This window comes from Bombina bombina, chromosome 9 (genome assembly GCF_027579735.1).
Source record: "Bombina bombina isolate aBomBom1 chromosome 9, aBomBom1.pri, whole genome shotgun sequence".
In the NCBI taxonomy this organism is placed as follows: domain Eukaryota; kingdom Metazoa; phylum Chordata; class Amphibia; order Anura; family Bombinatoridae; genus Bombina; species Bombina bombina.
The window spans coordinates 261,418,428-261,445,474 of record NC_069507.1 but is presented as its reverse complement, the minus strand read 5'-3'; the positions used below and the strand labels follow the sequence as shown (position 1 = coordinate 261,445,474).

The following is a 27,047-nucleotide window of genomic DNA, read 5'->3' as shown; positions in this document are numbered from 1 at the left end:
ACACACACAGACACATAAATAGACACACACATACATACACAGACACATAAATACACACACAGACACATAAATAGACACACACATACATACACAGACACATAAATACACACACAGACACATAAATAGACACACACATACATACACAGACACATAAATACACACACACAGACACATAAATACACACACACAGACACATAAATAGACACACACATACATACACAGACACATAAATATACACACACAGACACATAAATAGACACACACATACATACACAGACACATAAATACACACACACAGACACATAAATAGACACACACATACATACACAGACACATAAATACACACACACAGACACATAAATACACACACACAGACACATAAATAGACACACACATACATACACAGACAGATAAATACACACACAAGTATACACACACAGAGATACATACACACAGTTACACACAGTTAGTTTCTCAGTATTGCAACATCTACCCCTCACACATAAAACTCTTTGCTATGCTGGCAGTGCCACACCTATACATCTGACACAGCTCTCTTGTCTATAAATGGAAGCTTGCAATACTGAGATACTAACTACTGAATATACCTGAGGTTTAGGTAGGGAATGATAGAAATGCTGGAATTGCTCTACAGCAAGAGACTGACTGAGGTAGTTGCTATAGGCGGAACTTTGGGTATAATAGTGTAGGACATGCAGAGCTTGCTGTAGACTAGCTGAGGGAATATGTAAGAGTTCCATAGGCTTTTATCTTAAGAAACGACCCAGTTGGGGTAGAGAAACGCGTCATAACATTAATGCTTTAGGTATTAAAATATAAATTCAGGCTCCTGCTGACTTGTGAGCAGCTGGCAGTTTAACAAGTTTTAGCTACGCTAAGCAACAATTATCCTGACTGATATGCACCAATAAATATAATCAATATTTCTTACAAAAACACAATTTGAAGTCCCTGTGTGTGTGTATTTGTGTATCTATGTGTGTATGTGTGTGTATGTATTTGTGTGTGTGTGTATGTATGTATGTATAATGTGTGTATGTATGTGTATGTAAGTATATATGTGTGTGTATGTATGTGTATTTATGCATGTATGTAACTGTGTGTGTATGTAAGTATATATGTGTGTGTATGTATATATGTATGTATGTGTGTCTATGTATGTGTATGTATGTATGTATTTATTTGTGTGTGTGTGTGTACTGTATGTGTGTGTGTATGTATGTATGTACAATGTGTGTATGTATGTGTAAATATATATGTGTGTGTATGTATATGTGTATTTATGCATGTATGTAACTGTGTGTGTATGTATGTATGTATGTATGTATGTATGTATGTTTAATGTGTGTGTGTGTGTATAACTATTTATGTATGTGTATGTAAGTATATATGTGTATGTATATATGTATGTATGTGTGTGTATGTATTTCTGTGTGTGTATGTACTGTATCTGTGTATGTATGTGTGTATAATGTGTGTATGTATGTGTATGCAAGTATATATGTGTGTGTATGTATATATATATATATATGTATGTATGTGTGTTTAACTATGTATGTGTATATGTATGTGTATGTATGTATTTGTGTGTGTGTATGTATGTGTAAGTATATATGTGTGTGTATGTATATGTGTATTTATGCATGTATGTAACTGTGTGTGTATGTATGTATGTATGTATGTATAATGTGTGTGTGTGTGTGTGTGTATAACTATTTATGTATGTGTATGTAAGTATATATGTGTATGTATATATGTATGTATGTGTGTGTATGTATTTGTGTGTGTGTATGTACTGTATGTGTGTATGTATGTATGTATAATGTGTGTATGTATGTGTAAATATATATGTGTGTGTATGTATATGTGTATTTATGCATGTATGTAACTGTGTGTGTATGTATAATGTGTGTGTGTATAACTATTTATGTATGTGTATGTAAGTATATATGTGTATGTATATATGTATGTATGTGTGTTTATGTATTTGTGTGTGTGTATGTACTGTATGCGTGTATGTATGTATGTATAATGTGTGTATGTATGTATGTGTATGTAAGTATATATGTGTGTGTGTATGTATGTGTATGTATGCATGTATGTAACTGTGTGTATATGTATGTATAATGTGTGTGTGTAACTATTTATGCATGTGTATGTAAGTATATATGTGTGTGTATTTATGTGTATGTATATGTGTATGTGTGTATGTATGTGTGTCTGTGTGTATATGTGTGTGTATGTGTGTGTAACTGTGTGTGTATGTATACCTAAACCTCAGGTATATTCAGTAGTTACTATCTCAGTATTGCCACATCTACCCCTCACATGTAAAACTATTTGCTATGCTGGCAGTGCCACACCTATACATCTGACACAGACAGCTCTCTTGTCTAGCACAGCACATTGTATTTTAACACAATGTATTTTACAATATCACAATGTACGGTATTTTAAATGTATTTCAAGTGGGGTTCCAGAGAAACCTACCAGCCTGCAGCTATTCCTCTAAATCCTCTTAGAGGGAAATCATAAGTCGACTATGGCTGGGCCCCCCTGTCAAGAGGGTTAACAACACCATTTCTAAAATTATAAGATGCAAATCGACATCACAAAACCGCACAGCTCTACAAACCTGCTTAGTGTTCTCTGACACGTGGCCATAACCCACTCCAAGGCTGGAAAACTTTTTAAACACACACACCGGTGCTGGGAGAATGAGCTCTAAAAAAGAGGGTAATTATGTCTCAATACCCTCGATGTCTAAAAAACATACAGCAGGGAAAACACATTAAAAACCCCTGTACTTGATATTATCCCGGAATAAGGGACTAACAAATAGCTAGTGGAATGGCGCAGACCACTCTAAAATACCTGTTGGTGCTGCAACCCAGCATAAAGTGTGCAAATCCATCATTAATATAAATCCTGACAAGGATTGTACTAGAAGGGCATCGGTAGTCAAAGCCGCATATAACCTTTACTTGAAAGGGATTATGAAACTGCCGGCATACTGTTTTATTTGCGTGCAGTGAGGGTATCTGATCCATCCCTTATAAACACTGTGCCCCTTAGATAGATAAGCACCTGAAACGGACTGTTCAGGGATAGAAAGCGTGAGGGCAATATCCTTAACCAGGCTACTAATGCTGCTGCACATACAGTCCCCTGTCAACTGTCATAATGTTTTTTCTGGTATGGCTGACAAGGTAGCAGAAGTGTGAAATGTACATTGCAGATTTTGACATCTAGAAGATGATTGAGTGTTGTCACTTCTGTCTCCTTGTCAGCCATACCGGAAAAAACATTATGACAGTTGACACAGGAATTTGCAGCAGACAGTATTTTATAGATTGTCTAGAGAGTAGAGAGACAGAGGCTGAGCTAAAGTGTTTTTTATTGGTGGAGAATTTTGAGTGCCCAGGGCAGCACAAACCTAAGTAAGCCCCTGACTTGTAGGTAAGTAGCTCTGCAGCTGTTAGAAAATATACAACTAGAGGTAATAGGTAAGTAGTTTTGCGGTTGTTATCTAATATATAACTTGTAGGTAAGTAGCTCTGCAGCTGTTAGAAAATATACAACTAGAACTAATAGGTAAGTAGTTGTGCGGTTGTTATCTAATATATAACTTGCAAGTAAGTAGCTCTGCAGCTGTTAGAAAATATACAACTAGAACTAATAGGTAAGTAGTTGTGTGGTTGTTATTTAATATATAACTTGTAGGTAAGTAGCTCTGCAGCTGTTAGAAAATATACAACTAGAAGTAATAATTAAATAGTTTTGAGGTTGTTATCTTATATATAACTTGTAGGTAAGTAGCTCTGCAGCTGTTATGGTTGTTATCTAATATATAATAACTTGTAGGTAAGTAGCTCTGCTGTTAGAAAATATACAACTGAACTAGTAGGCAAGTCGTTTTGCAGTGCCGGTTGTTATAAAATATATTGCAGCTATTAGAAAATATCAACTTGAACTAATAGGTAATATCTTATAATAATTATAATAATATAGCTCAATAGAGATAAAATATAAAATGGTAAATATGCAGGTTTACTGCCTAATTTTAGTATCAGCTCAGCAGCAGCAAAACAGTTAACTGCTTTTTAAAATAAAAAAAAATTACCTTTTTTTGCAAAACTTCTATTTGTAATACAGTCTACTGACTGTTCTAGACTCAGTCTGTCTACTAAGTTCTTGCTCAAGTTCAACACTACTGTCAGTGTCAAGTTCAACTAATATAAGCTGCAGGCCTGCAGCCAAAAAAATTATCTGCCCACAGGCCACCACAAGACAATCTTCCTCCCCACCCTGCCCTTATCTATCTCTGATCTGCAGTACTAAACTATACTACTAACGTTGCACTGCTGCAGCAGCAATGTATTAAGAATATAAATTAAAACTACTAACATTGCACTGCTGCAGCAGCAATGTATTAAGAATATAAATTCAAAAATGTTTGGTTATAGATTCTCCACATCACAGTTGAACACACAGAGCTCTCTGTAAAGGCTCCTCTCAGCTCAACGGCTATCTCCACAATGAGATTTTTGCGCGGTTGAGGGGGAGGAGCCTTGTGGCGGCCATAACGTGCAGCGCGTCAGCGTATCAGAGAGGATCACAGAGTCTGGGGGAGGAGACAGAGCACAGGCTGAAACCAATTCGCACAGTTCAGCCTGTGCGATAGCCTCTATAGGCATGGAGGCTGGGGAGGAGCTACGTCTGCACAGTGAATGCATAGAGATCACTGTGCAGGCATAGGGCTCTCTTACCGCACGTGTGATCAGATGGGGGTGGCAGACAGTGCACAGCATGTCAGAGAGCCTGAGGAGAGGAGTGGCTATGATGAACAGTGTTGCGGTGGACAGGACTGTGACGTCAGCTGTCAGTCAGTGTCTCAGCAGAGTAAAATACTGTTGTGCTCTGTCTGAGTCACTGAGAGTGTCACCTGGTCCTAGCTTCTGCCTCCTGCTGCATCCTACTACTCTAGCTGCAAGTTAACATTGCCTGGCTTGTTATATTAATAATAAATAAGTGTGTCTGTGTCAATTAATTTTCTTGGGGATAAATAATATAATAGATAAATAATATAATGAAATATACATTTTTCATAAAAAAATATTTTATTCAAAAAATTTTGTAACATTTTTTTTTTTCCTAATTTTTTTCCCCCCTTGCCCCTGGCTGGGGGTACACGTGCGACAGTGCACAAATGGATGAGCCTCCACTGATTACAGCCCTATGAGAAAGATACAATAAATCACACACTCTGTAAGCCCCATGATGAAGGCAAATGGACTGTCACAGTCTTTACCTTAATAATCCTGCAGGGCAGCCCAGTCATAAAACTCTTCTCAGTAAGAAGATAAGGTGGCTGCTAGTTTTAACGTCCCTGCTGTAATGCAGGATTCATTGGCAGAAGTAGTTCCAGGCTAACAGTTCAACCTGTAAGAGAGGTGCTGCACAGATCACAAATTGCTTACACAGGCTGCTCTGCTCTGATAGATTTATTTGCCATGCGGAGGGGACTATTAGATCTGTTTTGCAGAGCGCTCTGCAAAACAGATCTAATAGTCAGCTCAGCATGGCAAATAACTCTATCAGAGCAGAGCAGCCTGTGTAAGCAATGTGTAATATGTGCAGCACCTCTCTTACAGGTTGAACTGTTAGCAGTGCATGTCCCTGATTATAACTATTATTTGTGCACATTATTTTGATGTCATCGAGGTATATTATAATAAAAATAATGTGCACTAATAATAGTAATACACATTCACTAAGAGAATCCCTGCTGTATAGATGTCAGATGTCCCCTGGCAGTGATCTTTAATCCAGTGCTGTCACAGTCTTACACCTAGATTTAGAGTTTGGCATTAGCCGTCAAAAGCAGCGTTAAGGGGTCCTAACGCTGCTTTTTACCGCCCGCTTGTATTTAGAGTCAGGCAGGAAAGGGTCTAACGCTCAGTTCCTCATCGCGACTCCAGGCTTCCGCAGATTACATTATGCCAATTGCGTATCCTATCTTTTTAATGGGATCTGCCTAACGCCGGTATTTGGAGTCTTGGGAGAAGTGAACGGTAGACCCTCTACCGACAAGACTCCTACCGACAAAAAAATTCAGTAGTTAAGAGCTTTATGGGCTAACACATGAATATAAAGCTCTTAACTACTGTGCTATAAAGTACACTAACACCCATAAACTACCTATGTACCCCTAAACCAAGGCCCCCCCACATCGCCGCCACTATAATAAACAAATTAACCCCTAATCTGCCGACCGGACACCGCCGCAACCTACACTATACCTATAAGCCCCTAATCTGCTGTCCCTAACATCGCTGACCCCTATATTATATTTATTAACCCCTAATCTGCCCCCTCAAAGTCGCCGCTACCTAACTACACTTATTGATCCCTAATCTGCCGACCGGACCTCGCCGCCACTATAATAAATGTATTAACCCCTAAACTGCCACACTCCCGCCTCTCAAACACTATAATAAATAGTATTAACCCCTAATCTGCCCTCCCTAACATCGCCGCCACCTACCTACAATTATTAAACCCTAATCTTCCGTATGCACCGTCCCTGCTACTATAATAAAGTTATTAACCCCTAAACCAAAATCTAACCCTAACCCTAACACCCCCCTAACATAAATATAATTTAAATGAAATGAAATATTCCTAAAATTAACTAAATTAATCCTATTTAAAACTAAATACTTACCTATCAAATAAACCCTAATCTAGCTACAATATAACTAATAATTACATTGTAGCTATTTTAGGATTTATATTTATTTTACAGGCAACTTTGTATTTATTTTAACTATGTACAATAGATATTAAATAGTTAATAACTATTTAATAGCTACCTAGTTAAAATAAGTACAAAATTACCTGTAAAATAAATCCTAACCTAAGTTACAAATACACCTAACACTACACTATCATTAAATTAATTAAATAAATTACCTACAATTACCTAAATTAAAATACAATAAAATAAACTATTCTATAATACAAAAAAACACTATATTACAGAAAATAAAAAAGAATTACAAGAAGTTTAAACTAATTACACCTAATTTAAGCCCCCTAATAAAATAAAATATCCCCCCAAAATAAAAAAATGCCCTACCCTATTCTAAACTACCAAAGTAATCAGCTCTATTACCAGCCCTTAAAAGGGCTTTTTTGCGGGGCATTTCCCCAAAGTAATCAGCTCTTTTACATGAAAATAAAAATACAATATCCCCCAACATTACAACCCACCACCCACATACCCCTACTCTAACCCACCCAAACCCCCATTAAAAAACCTATCGCTATCCCCCTGAAGATCTCCCTACCTTGAGTTGTCTTCACCCAGCCGAGCCAAATTCTTCATCCAAGGTGCTCAGTGGAGGTCCTTGATCCGGTAGAAGTCTTCATCCAAGCGGGGCAAGAAGAGGTCCTCCATCCGGTTGAAATGTTCATCCAGGCGACGTTTTAAAGTTTCATCCATCCGGAGCAGAGCGGAGCCATCTTCAAAGAAGCTGACGCGGAGCCATTCTCTTCAACCGACGACTTCCCGACTTCCCTTTAAGGGACGTCATCCAAGATGGCATCCCTTCAATTCTGATTGGTTGATAGAACTCTATCAGCCAATCGGAATTAAGGTAGAAAAAATCTGATTGGCTGATGCAAGCAGCCAATCAGATTGAAGTTCAATCCGATTGGCTGATCCAATCAGCCAATCGTATTGAACTCGCATTCTATTGGCTGTTCCGATCAGCTTGCCCCGCTTGGATGAAGACTTCTTCAAGGACCTCCTCTGCGCACCTTGGATGAAGAATTTGGCTCGGCTGGGTGAAGACGACTCAAGGTAGCGAGATCTTCAGGGGGTTAGCGATACTTTTTTTAAGGGGGGTTTGGGTGGGTTAGAGTAGGGGTATGTGGGTGGTGGGTTGTAATGTTGGGGGGGTATTGCATTGTTATTTTCAGGTAAAAGAGCTGATTACTTTGGGGCAATGCCCCGCAAAAAGCCCTTTTAAGGGCTGGTAATAGAGCTGATTACTTTGGTAGTTTAGAATAGGGTAGGGCATTTTTTTATTTTGGGGGGATATTTTATTTTATTAAGTGGCTTAGATTATGTGTAATTAGTTTAAACGTCTTGTAATTCTTTTTTATTTTTTTATAATTTAGTGTTTATTTTTTTGTATTATAGAATAGTTTATTTTATTGTATTTTAATTTAGCTAATTGTAGGTAATTTATTTAATTAATTTAATGATAGTGTAGTGTTAGGTGTAATTGTAACTTAGGTTAGGATTTATTTTACAGGTAATTTTATACTTATTTTAACTAGGTAGCTATTAAATAGTTATTAACTATTTAATATCTATTGTACCTAGTTAAAATAAATACAAAGTTGCCTGTAAAATAAATATAAATCCTAAAATAGCTACAATGTAATTATTAGTTATATTGTAGCTATATTAGGGTTTATTTGATAGGTAAGTATTTAGTTTTAAATAGGATTATTTTAGTTAATTTTAGGAATATTATTTTATTTCATTTAAAGGGACAGTCAACACCAGAATTTTTGTTGTTTAAAAAGATAGAAAATCCCTTTATTACCCATTCCCCTGTTTTGCAAAACCAACACTGTTATATTAATACACTTTTTACTTCTGTGACTAACTTGTATCTAAGCATTTTCTGACCGCCCCTAATCACATGACTTTTAGTTATTATCTATTGACTTGCATTTTAACCAATTAGTGCAGTGTCTGCCACTAGCCACGAGCGTGATCACAATGCTATCTATATGGCCTACATGAGCTTGCTCTCCCCTGCTGTGAAAAGTAAATAAAATAGAGGCGGCCTTCAAGGGCTTAGAAATTATCATATGTTCCTTCCTAGGTTTGCTTTCAACTAGAATACCAAGAGAACAAAGCAAAGTTGTTGATAAAAGTAAATTGGAAAGTTGTTTAAAATTACATGCCCTATTTGAAAAATGAAAGGTTTTTTTGGACTTGAATGTCTCTTTAAATTATATTCAGTTAGGGGGGTGTTAGGGTTAGGTTTAGGGGTTAATAACTTTATTATAGTAGCGACGAGGGTGCGGTTGGGAGATTAGGGGTTAATAATTATAGGTAGGTGGCGGCGATGTTAGGGAGGGCAGATTAGGGGTTAATACTACTTATTCTAGTGTTTGTGAGGCGGGAGTGCGGGGGTTTAGGGGTTAATACATTTATTATAGTGGAGGCGAGGTCTGGTCGGCAGATTAGGGGTTAATAAGTGTAGGTAATGTAGCGGCAATGTTGGGGGCAGATTAGGGGTTAATAAATATAATATAGGGGTCGGCGGTGTTAGGGGCAGCAGATTAGGGGTTCATAGGGAAAATGTAGGTTGCGGCGGTGTCCGGAGTGGCAGATTAGTGGTTAATAATGTAATGCAGGTGTCAGAGATAGCGGGGGCGGCAGATTAGGGGTTAATAAGTGTAAGGTTAGGGGTGTTTAGACTCGGGGTTCATGTTAGGGTGTTAGGTGTAGACTTAGAGAGTGTTTCCCCATAGGAAACAATGGGGCTGCGTTAGGAGCTGAACGCTGCTTTTCTGCAGGTGTTAGGTTTTTTTTCAGCCCAAACTGCCTTATTGCTTCCTATGGGGATATTGTGCATGAGCACGTTTTTCCAGCTTACCGCTACAGTAAGCAAGGCTGGTATTGAGGGGTGAAGTGGAGCTAAATTAGGCTCCACGCTCCCTTTTCTGAGCCTAACGCAGCTCCTCAGACAACTCTGAATACCAGCGTTGTCTTAAGGGTGCGCTTCCATACCTCTATATTGTGCAGGCTCCCATACCTCTATATTGTGCAGGCACCCATACCTCTCTATTGTGCAGGCTCCCATACTCTCTATATTGTGCAGGCTCCTATACCTCTATATTGTGCCAACTCCTATACTCTTAAGAGGTCAGGTGGCCGTGGAACTGTACAATTTCTGCCATGAGCTGTACAAAGTGCGGATAACATTATATATTTATATTAATATATATATATATATATATATATATATATATATATATATATATATATAATACATATATTATATATTAAAACAAATATATATATAATTTGGTCAGATAATAATTTAAAGGGACATTAAACCACTCTTTTTTTTTTTCGGGGGGGGGGGGGGTTTGCACAGTAGCCGGTGAAGCTACCTCCCTGAAATGAGTTTTTGCAGGTTGGGATGTCTGTATATATATATATATATATATATACACACACACACACACACAGTTCCCAGTCAAATACCTTGAAACATGCAATATAAAAAGTGGTAAATCACTAAAGAACTAGCTGATGAGCTGTTGTTCGTTCCTGGTAGAGCGCTTCTGTTTTTGTATGCAAATTAATATAACCCTGGGGAAGTTTCCATATAGGTGATGGGGGAAACAAGATGTGGTCTCCTTGCCCATTGTGCTTAGAGGAATGACTGACGAGGCCCATTGGAGGACAAAATGATTATCTGGGGTTGTCATGTTCCCTGTTCAGAGGAGAATTGCCTTGTATTTTGGGGCTGGACTGACCTTACTTGGCGGGATTTACTTCAGGAAAGTTTTACTCTGTGAAAAGCACACTGGTCTTAAAGAGGCTGCTCCTGGGTGGTAAATATCCATAGAACTAGCTGATGAGCTGTTGTTCATTCCTGGTAGAGCGTCCTAATATATAGATATGTGCGTATGTATAAATATATATACTTCCCAGTCAAATTCCTTGAAACATCCAATCTAATTTTTATTAATTTTAAATATGTTTTGAATAAAAATGCTTGATATACCGATATCCAGTCCTGACGTTAGCACGCTTTAGTCTTTCACTTTTGCACAAATTTTTTTACTTTCAACTTGTAATACACGTGCTAAATTTTTCCTTTGAGCACAGTTAGTGCCCAACCAAAAATATAACTTAGCGCACAACTTGTAATCTGGCCCAGGGAGTTTATAAACAGTTTATTCATTAGGAGAGACAGTATAAATAGGTGGCGAGAACAAATTAAAGTGAGTGACAGGTAAAACTCACCCATATAACGTCTGGATGTCATGGGCTGGTTCACAAGCTCAGGAGCTGCCTCTAACAAGACCTCTGCTGCCTCCAGGTTTTCACTATTCACAGACACATGCAGCGCTGTCTCTCCCATGGCCCCTAATGATACATCAGCTGTTTGTGTCGTTTCTGTCTTGGTTTAAAACAATGTTTGTTCTAACAATATGTTGTTGTTGTTTTTTTCAAAACTGCAACCTAAGGTTTAATTTCATGTGTAGCCAAATAATAAATCTGCTGACATCATGTTTATGACATAGACACACACTGGTATGTACTGTACTCCTTATCAATCTTTTCATTCCTTATCTCTGAGATCTTATGGGTGTCTGTCTTGGTAACAATGGGCTTGTATACTCACCTCTCTGTAATGGGTCACACTTGTCATCTGCCAGAATTTCAATGAGCCTCTGAACATCATTGTCTTTGGCAGCCTGAAGAAGAGGCAGCTCTTGCAATCTGGGTAAATAATGATATTGTATTAATAAAGTCACACAGTAATGCTATCATTTGAGAAGGTTGCTGTAAAAATGGCAACACTCAAGTCATTTTAACTTAAATATCACAAGATAATGGTGCCATTCTCATTGTTTAGTCTCTGGCTGAGCAGTAAGGCAAGTTCTAGGGCTATCATTAAAACTAGAGTTACTAACCTAAAATAACGGACAGGGCTTGGGTGTTATGTTTATGGTTTGGTTAAGGTTAAAGTGAAAGTAAATCCTAGCGTTTTACAAACACTAGGATTTACTAATGAAACAAATAAAGGGGACTTTCATTCATGAAATATAAGATACTTCATGTAGAAAGCTCCTTTATTTGATTCAATCGATCACTGTGTTTACCTTGTACAGCAGCCCACGACAAAAAAAAAATTGGCTAAGAGGTGACGTTTTCACCTCTTAGCCAATAGCCGTGTGGTAAATCCGGCTCCCATGGGCGCCTTAGCAGTGGGCTGCTGTAGGAGCTTAGAGCGGCGATCAATTGAATCAAATAAAGGAGCTTTTTACATGAAAGGGACAGTCTAGTCCAAAATAAACTTTCATGATTCAGATAGAGCATGTAATTTTAGTCAATTTTCCAATTTACTTTTATCACCAATTTTGCTTTGTACTCTTGGTATTCTTAGTTGAAGGCTTAACCTAGGAGGTTTATATTCTAATTTCTTAGACCTTGAAGGCCACCTCTTTTCAGAATGCATTTTAACAGTTTTTCACCACTAGAGGGTGTTAGTTCATGTGTTTCATATAGATAACACTGTGCTCATGCACGTGAAGTTATCTGGGAGCAGGCACTGATTGGCTTAACTGCAAGTCTGTCAAAAGAACTGAAATAAAGGGGTAGTTTGCAGAGGCTTAGATACAAGATAATCACAGAGGTTAAAAGTATATTAATATAACTGTGTTGGTTATGCAAAACTGGAGAATGGGTAATAAAGGGATTATCTATCTTTTAAAACAGTAACAATTCTGGTGTAGACTGTCCCTTGAAGTATCTTATACTTCATGAATGAAAGTGCCCTTTATTAGTGCCCGTTTGTAAAACGCTAGGATTTACTTTCACTTTAATGGTTGTGGTGATATTTATGTAGGGTTATGGTTAGACAATGAGTAAGGTTAAAGATTAATTTTGTTTCTTGGGCTGAGGTTTGGGTAAGGGATTGGATTTGGACTACTTTTTGTTTTGTCTATATTTAAAGTTTTGACTAGGGATTCTGCTACAGTTTCAATTAGTGACAGGTACAGTGTTTGAGTTCTGGACAATAACAGGGAAAGGGTTTGTATTTTGGCTTTGAGGTAGGGACAAATATGGGTAAAATATTTTGCTTATGTCAGATTTTGTGTTAGTGCAAGAGTTAAAGAGTTTTTTTATTATTTAAAAAGGTAGATAATCCCTTTATTACCTATGCCCCAGTTCTGCATAACCAGCACTGTTATATTAATATACTTTTTACCTCTGTGATTACCTTGTATCTAAGTCTCTGCAGACTGCTCTTTATCTCAGTTATATTAATACACTTTTTACCTCTGTGATTACCTTGTATCTAAGCCTCTGCAGACTGCTCCTTATCTCAGTTATACTAATACACTTTTTACCTCTGTGATTACCTTGTATCTAAGCCTCTGCAGACTGCTCCTTATCTCAGTTATATTAATACACTTTTTACCTCTGTGATTACCTTGTATCTAAGCCTCTGCAGACTGCTCCTTATCTCAGTTATATTAATACACTTTTTACCTCTGTGATTACCTTGTATCTAAGCCTCTGCAGACTGCCCCTTATCTCAGTTATATTAATATACTTTTTACCTCTGTAATTACCTTGTATCTAAGCCTCTGCAGACTGCCCCCTTATTTCAGTTCTTTTTACAAACTTGCATTTTAGTCAATTAGTGCTGACTCATAAGTAACTCCATGGGAGTGAGCACAATGGTATATATATATGGCACACACAAATTAGCAGTGTCTAGATGTAAAAAGTTAATAAAATGCATTGAAAAAAGAGTTGGCCTTCAGGGGCTTAGAAACAGGCAGATTTTTTAGCGGTTTAGAGGTTATAACTTATATAAATATAACAATGCTGGGGAAAGGGTAGGAAAGGCCTTATCTATCTTTTTGAACAATACAAAAAATCAAGTTGGCTTTCTCTTTATTTAAATTATACAGAGCATGATTTAGTTATCTTCTTCTATGCACACGAAGGCACCAGCTACTACTGAGCATGTGGGATTTGTCAGAATAAAATCTACTGAATATTGTAGATCTGTGTAATAAAAACAATCACTTCATGACTTTACCTCTTCTGTTGTAACAGATCTGAGGTCTCATCATCCAGCTGTGAAGAGTCAGTCCCCCAAGAGCTTATTCTGTTAACAAATTGAGCAAACATCCCGCCAGCTTATGTGTCATAGATCGCCTGTGTCTTCGTCTTTGTAGCTTGAGCCGATGGCAGTGAAACTCTAAGTACAGTGGTTTTACCAGCACTAATGCAGGTGAATGAGTCTGATACAGGCACAAATCCCAAATCCGGAATTCCAAAATCCAAACTAATTCTTAAATCCAAACTTTTGAATTATTTTTTTAAAATAAAATTATCAACTAGTATTCGTCCTGCCTGTAAGTCCCAATCTTCTCTGCTTGAGACTTTTTTTTGTGTGTTCTAAAATGCAAAAAATAGTCCATATTTATTTAAAACAACACATATTACCTTTATGATTACAGAACTGTACTATCTTCTGAGGGTACTATGTATACAAATGCATTATTACATTATATAAATATATTACCTTTATGATTACAGAACTGTACTATCTTCTGAGGGTACTATGTATACAAATGCATTATTACATTATATAAATATATTACCTTTATGATTACAGAACTGTACTATCTTCTGAGGGTACTATGTATATAAATGCATTATTACATTATATAAATATATTACCTTTATGATTACAGAACTGTACTATCTTCTGAGGGTACTATGTATACAAATGCATTATTACATTATATAAATATATTACCTTTATGATTACAGAACTGTACTATCCTCTGAGGGTACTATGTATACAAATGCATTATTACATTATATAAATATATTACCTTTATGATTACAGAACTGTACTATCTTCTGAGGGTACTATGTATATAAATGCATTATTACATTATATAAATATATTACCTTTATGATTGCAGAACTGTACTATCTTCTGAGGGTACTATGTATACAAATGCATTATTACATTATATAAATATATTACCTTTATGATTACAGAACTGTACTATCTTCTGAGGGTACTATGTATACAAATGCATTATTACATTATATAAATATATTACCTTTATGATTACAGAACTGTACTATCTTCTGAGGGTACTATGTATACAAATGCATTATTACATTATATAAATATATTACCTTTATGATTACAGAACTGTACTATCTTCTGAGGGTACTATGTATACAAATGCATTATTACATTATATAAATATATTACCTTTATGATTACAGAACTGTACTATCTTCTGAGGGTACTATGTATATAAATGCATTATTACATTATATAAATATATTACCTTTATGATTACAGAACTGTACTATCTTCTGAGGGTACTATGTATACAAATGCATTATTACATTATATAAATATATTACCTTTATGATTACAGAACTGTACTATCTTCTGAGGGTACTATGTATACAAATGCATTATTACATTATATAAATATATTACCTTTATGATTACAGAACTGTACTATCTTCTGAGGGTACTATGTATACAAATGCATTATTACATTATATAAATATATTACCTTTATGATTACAGAACTGTACTATCTTCTGAGGGTACTATGTATATAAAAACATTATTACATTATATAAATATATTACCTTTAGGTTGTATTTATAAGCTGTATAATGACAAGTAAATATCGCCTAAGATATTGTTTTTTACTGTTGTTTACATCCCCTCTCCAAACTGTGCCATTTTACACACGCAAATATTCCAAAATCCAAACTAATCAGAAATTGAAACCTTTTTCCAGTCCCAAGCTGTTTGGCTAAGGGGTTTTCTACCTGTATTGTGATTTCTCTAGTTAGACCTACAGCAAATGGCATTTAATACTCACTTGCGATCAAGTGTTACATCATTTTCTCTCATCTTGCGCACAGTCCAGTGTCACACTTCTGCCTGAGATTTGTCCAGTTTGCTCCTTGGCATTCTCTTTAGACTGCTATGCCTACTGTCCCAGGTTTAATATAAGCCCCTGGCTTGTACCCCATTGGTCTCTGTGCTTGCCCTGCACATTCTGGAACAGATTTTTCAGTTTTTCATGTCTCTGTATTCATCACTTAGTGTCACTGTCACCTCCCCCACTCTCACTATACCTGTTTGTCTTATATCTGCTTTAACCCCTGCACTCCCAGAGTGATTTGAGAAACCTAAATGTGTACCATGTTGTGTAAATGTGTATTATTTGTAACAAATATATGTTCTTTAAATAGTCCATAGATTCATAATTTTTACATGAAAATTGAAATATACATAATATTCAGTTTCTATTTATTCTAACGTAACATTCAGTATGATAAAATGTAACACCCAACAATAAATATTATTTAATTATTCAAATATAGAATACATTTTTTTAAAAAAAAGATTCTAATTTACTTCTATTATCACATTTACTTTGTTCTTTTTTTATTCTTTGTTGAAAAGATCTCTAGATAGCGTGCACATGTCTATAACACTACATGACAGGAAATAGTGCTGCCATCTAGTGCTCTTGCTATTGTATAACATTGTTACAAAACTGCTGCCACCTAGTGCTCTTGTTAATGTATAGCATTGTTACAAAACTGCTGCCATCTAGTGCTCTTGCTAATGTATAACATTATTATAAAACTGCTGCCATCTAGTGCTCTTGATAATGTATAACATTGTTATAAAACTGCTGCCATCTAGTGCTCTTGATAATGTATAACATTGTGATAAAACTGCTGCCATCTAGGGCTCTTGCTATTGTATAACATTGTTATAAAACTGCTGCCACCTAGTGCTCTTGTTAATGTATAGCATTGTTACAAAACTGCTGCCATCTAGTGCTCTTGCTACTGTATAACATTATTATAAAACTGCTGCCATCTAGTGCTCTTGTTAATGTATAGCATTGTTACAAAACTGCTGCCATCTAGTGCTCTTGCTACTGTATAACATTGTTATAAAACTGCTGCCACCTAGTGCTCTTGTTAATGTATAGCATTGTTACAAAACTGCTGCCATCTAGTGCTCTTGCTATTGTATAACATTGTTATAAAACTGCTGCCACCTAGTGCTCTTGTTAATGTATAGCATTGTTACAAAACTGCTGCCATCTAGTGCTCTTGCTACTGTATAACATTATTATAAAACTGCTGCCATCTAGTGCTCTTGTTAATGTATAGCATTGTTACAAAACTGCTGCCATCTAGTGCTCTTGCTACTGTATAACATAATTATAATACTGCTGCCATCTAGTGCTCCTGCTAATGTATAACATTATTATAAAACTGCTGCCATCTAGTGCTCTTGCTAATGTATAACATTTTTATAAAACTGCTGCTATCTAGTGCTCTTGCTAATGTATATTATTATAAAACTGCTGCCATCTAGTGCTCCTGCTAATGTATAACATTATTATAAAACTGCTGCCATCTAGTGCTCCTGCTAATGTATAACATTATTATAAAACTGCTGCCATCTAGTGCTCTTGATAATGTATAACATTGTTATAAAACTGCTGCCATCTAGTGCTCTTGATAATGTATAACATTGTGATAAAACTGCTGCCATCTAGGGCTCTTGCTATTGTATAACATTGTTATAAAACTGCTGCCACCTAGTGCTCTTGTTAATGTATAGCATTGTTACAAAACTGCTGCCATCTAGTGCTCTTGCTACTGTATAACATTATTATAAAACTGCTGCCATCTAGTGCTCTTGTTAATGTATAGCATTGTTACAAAACTGCTGCCATCTAGTGCTCTTGCTACTGTATAACATTGTTATAAAACTGCTGCCACCTAGTGCTCTTGTTAATGTATAGCATTGTTACAAAACTGCTGCCATCTAGTGCTCTTGCTATTGTATAACATTGTTATAAAACTGCTGCCACCTAGTGCTCTTGTTAATGTATAGCATTGTTACAAAACTGCTGCCATCTAGTGCTCTTGCTACTGTATAACATTATTATAAAACTGCTGCCATCTAGTGCTCTTGTTAATGTATAGCATTGTTACAAAACTGCTGCCATCTAGTGCTCTTGCTACTGTATAACATAATTATAATACTGCTGCCATCTAGTGCTCCTGCTAATGTATAACATTATTATAAAACTGCTGCCATCTAGTGCTCTTGCTAATGTATAACATTTTTATAAAACTGCTGCTATCTAGTGCTCTTGCTAATGTATATTATTATAAAACTGCTGCCATCTAGTGCTCCTGCTAATGTATAACATTATTATAAAACTGCTGCCATCTAGTGCTCCTGCTAATGTATAACATTATTATAAAACTGCTGTCATCTAGTGCTCCTGCTAATGTATAACATTATTATAATACTGCTGCCATCTAGTGCTCTTGCTAATGTATAAACATATAGACTCATGCACACTGCGTAGTAAACCACAGACAAATATATTCCAATACCTTTAGCTAATTTATAATCTGTATTTAAGTATAACACTGTCAATCTCTAACAGTGTAAATATAGCAGGTATATTGTCAGGACTAGAAACCACTGCACAGGATACTCCACTTTGGTTATTCACAAGTATTATGCAAGTGCATCAGGTAAAAAAAACGACAACGTTTGTCACATTTCCCATTATAGGTGTATAGTCACACTTCCCATTACAGGTATAAGATCTTGTATCACTCTTAGTATACAGAAGTGGTGATGATTTTCGAAGTCAACCTTCTCAATAAATAAACAATGGACAAGCTTGGTTACTCACTGTTATCCGGCCTCACTCATGCAAGATGGCAGAGTTAATGTTATAAACCGCTTCACCGGACAGCGTTACCTGTGGAAAGCCTGTGACTTGAATTTCCTTCACAGCAACCTCCAAATGCTGCAATTCTTTACCAATATCCACCATATGTAGAAATAAAAGTCTTGTGAGAGACAGAGCATTAAATCATTGCGGTAGATTTATTCAAATATACAAACAGGTGAACACCACTCCACACACACCTCTCAGCCACATCCGACGCGTTTCCTGCCGCTAAACGGCACTTCGTCAGGGATATTGACAGCTGCTGTGAACCTCCCTTAAAAAGGCTGAACCCTCGCATCCGAATTTAAAGGTACAATACTTCCTCTAGAGCCTTTCATTCAAGGGGGTTATACAAACACATTGTTACAAAGTAAAATAATATAAAATATTCAATACAATGTTGCAACTTGAGCACACTGAAATTAACACATGATTTCGCATAAAAAGGAACTCCTAGCCTTATATAGTATAAATATATATAACGCTCCATGTATATAATTGTTATTCTTACAGCTCATGGCTAGCCTATAATTAAATTTACTGGTTCGAAAATTAATTACAATTAATATACAAGACATTACCTCAATTCATAATGATGACAGTATAGTAAATATTTTAATAGTATAATACAAAATGAAAATTGATCTGTTCCAATTTCAAAATAATATATTGAGACAGGACCCACAGTGTTGTTTGATCTTAAAAAATAATAATTATTCTAGACATTGATAAGTTCAAATTTCATCTTAATTACCTATATATAATTTTACATCCGAAATCATGTTTATACCCAAAGGACTTCCGGTTTTTAATGTATATATCCAATAGACTTCACTCCTATTTAGGGCTTGAACTCTATTGCCCCCAACATTTTGCTTAGGTATCAAATCAATTCCTTGAAAGGAGAAAAGTGTATTGATATATTCCAATTCTTGTTTATTATAGTTATCATTTTTCTGTGTAATGCAAAGTGCTTAGATACAGGTGTTTTTGGAATATCATTTTCCAAAGACAACAGGTGCTCCCTCACTCTATCCTTGAGCATTCTTGTAGTTCTTCCTGTATATTGACTTTGACACAGTTTGCATGTGATCAAATATATTACAAATCTTGAATTACAATCAATATGATGGTTGACCTTATATGTATTACCAGTGACAGTTGAAGTGAAGGTATCACTTTTTTTCATATAGCTACAAGATTTACAAGGTGCTCCTCCACACTTAAAACTACCATTACATTTTCCTAACCACATTTTATTTTCAGTTTTAACTTTATCAGCAAAATTCCGTTTCAGACTATTCTCTATAGTTTCAGATCTTCTAGAGACACATCTGACTCCTTTTTCTATAGTTGCTCTTAATTTAGGATTGTTTTTCAACAATGGAGTAAATCTTTGTACAATTCTACATATATCCTGATACTGTCTACTATACTTAGTTGAAAAAGTCAACCTATCAATGTCTCCATTTGTTCTCCTCGGTTTATCCTTTAACAAAGTCTGTCTATCCATCTCATTAACTGCCTTCATAGTTTTAATTAAATCCTTCTTGTTGTACCCTCTATCACTCAATCTATCAACTAAATTATTAGCTTGATCCAAATAAGTCTCCTTATCGCTACAGTTACGCCTAAGGCACATAAATTGCCCCTTAGGGATTCCTTTCTTTACACAGTAGGGGTGACCTGAGTCAGCCCTCAAAATGGTATTACCAGAAGTTTTTTTCCTAAAAGTCCTAGTATTTATGCAGCCTTTCTTGCTATCTCCTACTAGTGTTAGATCTAAATAATCTACACTTTCATCAGAGTTATAGTGTGTAAATTGTAAATTGTTATTATAATCATTCAGGTATTGTATAAATTGTTCTATACTAGTTGCATCCTTCTTCCAGACGATCAAAAGATCGTCTATAAATCTAGTATAGAAACAAATCCTAGATAGAAAAGGATTATTACTAGTAAACAATTTATTAAGTTCAAAATAACCCAGATAGAGGTTAGCATACGAGGGGGCGAATTTCGCCCCCATCGCTGTGCCCTGGTTTTGGACATAATAAGTCCCCTCAAATAAAAAGTAATTATGGCTCAAAAGGAACCTCACAATGTCAACAATAAAATCTATAAAGCCAGATACAAAGTTAGTATGAATATGTAACATTTCCCTGAGGGCCACAAGACCTTCTCTATGAGGTATACAGGAGTATAAAGATACCACATCTACAGTTAAAAAAGTAAGGTTATCTGACCAATCTAGATGTTCCAATTTTCCAAGTAAGTGTTTGGTATCTCTCAGATATCCTGGCAAATTTTAACTACTGGTTGTAGGAAATCGTCAACCCATTTACCTAAATTTTCTCCTATAGTACCTATAGTAGAAATGATAGGCCTTCCAGGCGGATTAAGCCTGGACTTATGGATCTTCGGTAGATGTTTGAAAACTGATATTGTTGGACTTTCATTGATAAAACACTCAGCCTGTGTTTGTGTAAGATAATTCAGGTGGATACCTTCATCTAAGAGCATTCTTAGTTCCCTATTAAACTTCTCAGTGGGGTTAAATGTAAGTTTACGATATGTTTCCCTGTCAGACAACTGTCTTTCAGCTTCTTGGACATAACCTGCTCTATCCTGCACCACAATAGTGCCCCCTTTGTCGGATTTTGATATCACCACATTTTTATTATCTTTAATTTGTTTAAGTGCTGCTCTTTCACTATATGATAAATTATCCCATTTTTTTTTTCTTTTTGTTTTCACAATTGACTTTAGTATTATAAAGTTGTGTTAATTCCTCTTCTACTACTGTATGGAATACTTCTATAAGGTCCCCTCTCGCATGAACAGGGTAAAAATGACTAGTGTGGCCTATCTTACATTGTGAGCTAGGTATACTTAGGTTACTCTGATTGTATCTTAAGCTTTCACTGTCTAGTAATCTCAAGCTATTAGTGTCACATAATTCTTCAAATGACAAGGTTTCTAGATTTTTAGTAATAACTTCACTATTGGACATGTCATTAGAACTAGTGTTAGTAAGATTTCCTTCAATAGATTGTGGTTCCTCATTAAAAAAGTGTCTCTTCAGGGTTATCTTCCTTACAAATTTATTAAGGTCTATTATAGTGTCAAATAGGTTCATATTTCTATCCGGAGAGAAGCCCATCCCTTTTGAAAGGGCAGTCTCTTGTATTTTAGTTAGAGGATATGATGATAAATTGACAACATTTAATTGTTCACTCTTTTGTAGCCCTGGTCAGCCTGCTCGGGTACTTTGCCTTTGGCTCCTCCTCTTTTTTCTTCTTTATTCTCTTTGGATCTCCGTCTTTTACCTTATCTTCAGTGCTTGATAAATTAGGGGTAATCCCCAAATCGACCAAAGATCTGTGGCTTGCATTATCTTTAGATCTTGCTCCCATTTTATCGCTCTCATAGCTGCTGCAGATCGGAGTGGAGGACTTGGGACTATAAGCATATGTGCTCCCCTCAGCATCTGAGAAGGTCACTTTTCTCTGTTCTTCTTTATTCGATGCTTCCCCTTGTGAATCCATTCTCTTTCCTTTTTGTTTACTGTGATGGTTCTTTTTTTTATTTTTATTTTTATGCATATTCATGGTATTTCGTTGCAACCCAGTACTCCAACTATACACGACATCCAAGTCGTAATCTTTACAGTCTCTTGGGTATTTTCCTAATTTCTTATTCACTATTTCATTGTCAATCCTTTCTGTGGTATCCTTCAATTGTTTCGTATAATCCTCAAATCTTTTGTCATCCTTGAGGTCATTAATCTGTATTTGGAGTTCAGCTAGCTCACACAGAGTTTGTTCCCTGTGTTCTCCTCTTTAACAATTGTTTCATGAGGACCACAGAACAATCTGTTAGATTTTGGTTCCACTCTTTCATGAAATCAGTATCCAATTTTTCTGCTGCTGGATACTTTTTCATTCTGAGTCCCCTTGGTATTTTGTTTTCTGTAATATATAATTGTAAAAATTCAATTTCCCACCATGTTTTTAGTTCCTTAATAGTTAACTTTTCTTTTTGTGAAAATAGTGTGCTCAAATCAACAGGTGTGTGTATAGGAGCGGTGTCCCCTTTAATTAGTGAATCAAGTTTAGCTCGTCTATTCGTGATTTCTTCCTGATCCATGGTTAGGATACACCAATATTCAAGTATCCACACTAAATACTAACATAGTCTTGTGCAAAAAGGAGAATATTAAAGTGCATAAACATACAGACTCATGCACATTGCGTAGTAAACCACAGACAAATATATTCCAATACCTTTAGCTAATTTATAATCTGTATTTAAGTATAACACTGTCAATCTCTAACAGTGTAAATATAGCAGGTATATTGTCAGGACTAGAAACCACTGCACAGGATACTCCACTTTGGTTATTCACAAGTATTATGCAAGTGCATCAGGTAAAAAAAACGACAACGTTTGTCACATTTCCCATTATAGGTGTATAGTCACACTTCCCATTACAGGTATAAGATCTTGTATCACTCTTAGTATACAGAAGTGGTGATGATTTTCGAAGTCAACCTTCTCAATAAATAAACAATGGACAAGCTTGGTTACTCACTGTTATCCGGCCTCACTCATGCAAGATGGCGGAGTTAATGTTATAAACCGTTTCACCAGACAGCGTTACCTGTGGTAAGCCTGTGACTTGTATTTCCTTCACAGCAACCTCCAAATGCTGCAATTCTTTACCAATATCCACCATATGTAGAAATAAAAGTCTTGTGAGAGACAGAGCATTAAATCATTGCGGTAGATTTATTCAAATATACAAACAGGTGAACACCACTCCACACACACCTCTCAGCCACATCCAACGCGTTTCCTGCCGCTAAACGGCACTTCGTCAGGGATATCGACAGCTGCTGTGAACCTCCCTTAAAAAGGCTGAACCCTCGCATCCAAATTTAAAGGTACAATACTTCCTCTAGAGCCTTTCATTCAAGGGGGTTATACAAACACATTGTTACAAAGTAAAATAATATAAAATATTCAATACAATGTTGCAACTTGAGCACACTGAAATTAACACATGGTTTCACATTAAAAGGAACTCCTAGCCTCATATAGTATAAATATATATAACGCTCCATGTATATAATTGTTATTCTTACAGCTCATGGCTAGCCTATAATTAAATTTACTGGTTCGAAAATTAATTACAATTAATATACAAGACATTACCTCAATTCATAATGATGACAGTATAGTAAATATTTGAATAGTATAATACAAAATGAAAATTGATCTGTTCCAATTTCAAAATAATATATTGAGACAGGACCCACAGTGTTGTTTGATCTTAAAAAATAATAATTATTCTAGACATTGATAAGTTAAAATTTCATCTTAATTACCTATATATAATTTTACATCCGAAATCATGTTTATACCCAAAGGACTTCCGGTTTTTAATGCATATATCCAATAGACTTCACTCCTATTTAGGGCTTGAACTCTATTGCCCCCAACATTTTGCTTAGGTATCAAATCAATACCTTGAAAGGAGAAAAGTGTATTGATATATTCCAATTCTTGTTTATTATAATTATCATTTCTTCTGTGTAATGCAAAGTGCTTAGATACAGGTGTTTTTGGAATATCATTTTCCAAAGACAACAGGTGCTCCCTCACTCTATCCTTGAGCATTCTTGTAGTTCTTCCTGTATATTGACTTTGACACAGTTTGCATGTGATCAAATATATTACAAATCTTGAATTACAATCAATATGATGGTTGACCTTAGATGTATTACCAGTGACAGTTGAAGTGAAGGTATCACTTTTTTTCATATAGCTACAAGATTTACAAGGTGCTCCTCCACACTTAAAACTACCATTACATTTTCCTAACCACATTTTATTTTCAGTTTTAACTTTATCAGCAAAATTCCGTTTCAGACTATTCTCTATAGTTTCAGATCTTCTAGAGACACATCTGACTCCTTTTTCTATAGTTGCTCTTAATTTAGGATCGTTTTTCAACAATGGAGTAAATCTTTGTACAATTCTACATATATCCTGATACTGTCTACTATACTTAGTTGAAAAAGTCAACCTATCAATGTCTCCATTTGTTCTCCTCGGTAATGTATAACATTGTTACAAAACTGCTGCCATATAATGCTCTTGCTAATGTATAACATTATTATAAAACTGCTGCCATCTAGTGCTCTTGCTAATGTATAATATGCACAGATGCTGATCTAAAACTCCAGTATGAAACTCCCAGTGTAGCATTGTTGATAAGGTTGTCTGGGACACCCAGTGAAATGAGCTGGGTGAACAAAAAGAGAAGGCACTCCCTCCTTCCCTGCATATGAAAAGACAGATAACATAAACAGGAGCCTGCAGGAGTCTGTAAATGCCTGCATACATCTGACACTGTGGGGCTTGGTTAGGAGTCTGAAAATCAGCACAATGTTCTTAAAAATTAAGCAAAACTAAACATTGTTACAAAAATACCTCCAGATGGGCAATATAAATGGATCATCTACAAAACATTAATGCAGATAAAATGTACAATGTCCCTTTAAAGCTTTTTGTAAGTTGACAATGAAAACATCAGGTAATATCTGTTTGTGAAAAAATGATATCTAGTGGTACCTTGCATTCCTCTTGGCTGACATTTTGAAATCAGATAAAAAGATTAGAGCTACTAAAATCCTAATAGCTGTTCAACTCTAAGATTTCAGTAGCTCTCATCCTATTGACTGACTCCAAATTTTAGCCAATAGGATTGCAAGGTATACCATTTTAGGAGACTGAAGATTCACAGTCCAAAAAGTTAGGATTTAAAAGATTTTCAAAAATGTTACAACAAATATGATTGGTGGCAGCAGTTGCCTAGTGGGCCTGGCACACACGCTGGCAGGCAGGCAACTGCAATTCAATGGCACTAGGAGACTGATGATTTACAGTCCAAAAAGTTATGATTTAAAAGATTTTCAATACTTTTACAACAAATATTATTGGTGGCAGTAGTTGCCTAGTGGGCCTGGCACACACGCTGGCAGCAGGCAACTGCAATTCAATGACACTAGGAGACTGATGATTCACAGTCCAAAAAGTTATGATTTAAAAGATTTTCAATACTGTTACAACAAATATGATTGGTGGCAGTAGTTGGCTAGTGGGCCTGGCACACACGCTGGCAGGCAGGCAACTGCAATTCAATGGCACTAGGAGACTGATGATTCACAGTCCAAAAAGTTAGTATTTAAAATATTTTCAATACTGTTACAACAAATATGATTGGTTGCAGTAGTTGGCTAGTGAGCCTGGCACACACGCTGGCAGGCAGGCAACTGCAATTCAATGGCACTAGGAGACTGATGATTCACAGTCAAAAAAGTTATGATTTAAAAGATTTTCAATACTGTTACAACAAATATGATTGGTGGCAGTAGTTGGCTAGTGGGCCTGGCACACACGCTGGCAGGCAGGCAACTGCAATTCAATGGCACTAGAAGACTGATGATTCACAGTCCAAAAAGTTATGATTTAAGAGATTTTCAATACTGTTACAACAAATATGATTGGTGGCAGTAGTTAGCTAGTGGGCCTGGCACACACGCTGGCAGGCAGGCAATTGCAATTCAATGGCACTAGGAGACTGATGATTCACAGTCCAAAAAGTTATGATTTAAAAGATTTTCAATACTGTTACAACAAATATGATTGGTGGCAGTAGTTGGCTAGTGGGCCTGGAACACACGCTGGCAGGCAGGCAACTGCAATTCAATGGCACTAGGAGACTGATGATTCACAGTCCAAAAAGTTAGGATTTAAAATATTTTCAATACTGTTACAACAAATATGATTGGTGGCAGTAGTTGGCTAGTGGGCCTGGCACACACGCTGGCAGGCAGGAAACTGCAATTCAATGGCACTAGGAGACTGATGATTCACAGTCCAAAAAGTTATGATTTAAAAGATTTTCAATACTGTTACAACAAATATGATTGGTGGTAGTAGTTGGCTAATGGGCTTGGCACACATGCTGGCAGGCAGGCAACTGCAATTCAATGGCACTAGGAGACTGATGATTCACAGTAAAAAAACTTAGGATTTAAATGATTTTCAATACTGTTACAACAAATATGATTGGTGGCAGTAGTTGCCTAGTGTGCCTGGCACACACGCTGGCAGGCAGGCAACTGCAATTCAATGGCACTAGGAGACTGATGATTCACAGTCCAAAAAGTTAGGATTTAAAAGATTTTCAATACTGTTACAACAAATATGATTGGTGGCAGTAGTTGGCTAGTGGGCCTGGAACACACGCTGGCAGGCAGGCAGGCAACTGCTATTCAATGGCACTAGGAGACTGATGATTCACAGTCCAAAAAGTTATGATTTAAAAG

General features: G+C 36.2%; 1 protein-coding gene across 4 annotated transcripts in view; it reads right to left on the bottom strand.

Annotated features, from left to right (window-relative positions):
• Nucleotides 1–15,977, bottom strand: part of LOC128640299 (transient receptor potential cation channel subfamily V member 6-like) — a 106,250-nt gene extending 90,273 nt beyond the window's left edge. Inside the window, exons 1-4 of one of the 4 annotated variants that reach the window (XM_053692789.1) lie at nt 15,739–15,977; nt 13,905–14,266; nt 11,472–11,569; nt 11,090–11,246 (exon numbers count right to left, since the gene is read on the bottom strand). In XM_053692789.1, coding sequence (XP_053548764.1) covers nt 11,090–11,246; nt 11,472–11,569; nt 13,905–13,938 — 289 coding nt within the window. In that variant the 5' untranslated portion in view covers nt 13,939–14,266; nt 15,739–15,977. The remainder of the gene's footprint in view (nt 1–11,089; nt 11,247–11,471; nt 11,570–13,904; nt 14,267–15,738) is intronic. The other 3 variants (XM_053692787.1, XM_053692788.1, XM_053692790.1) reach the window with 3 other exon arrangements.
• Nucleotides 15,978–27,047: the final 11,070 nt, after the last annotated feature.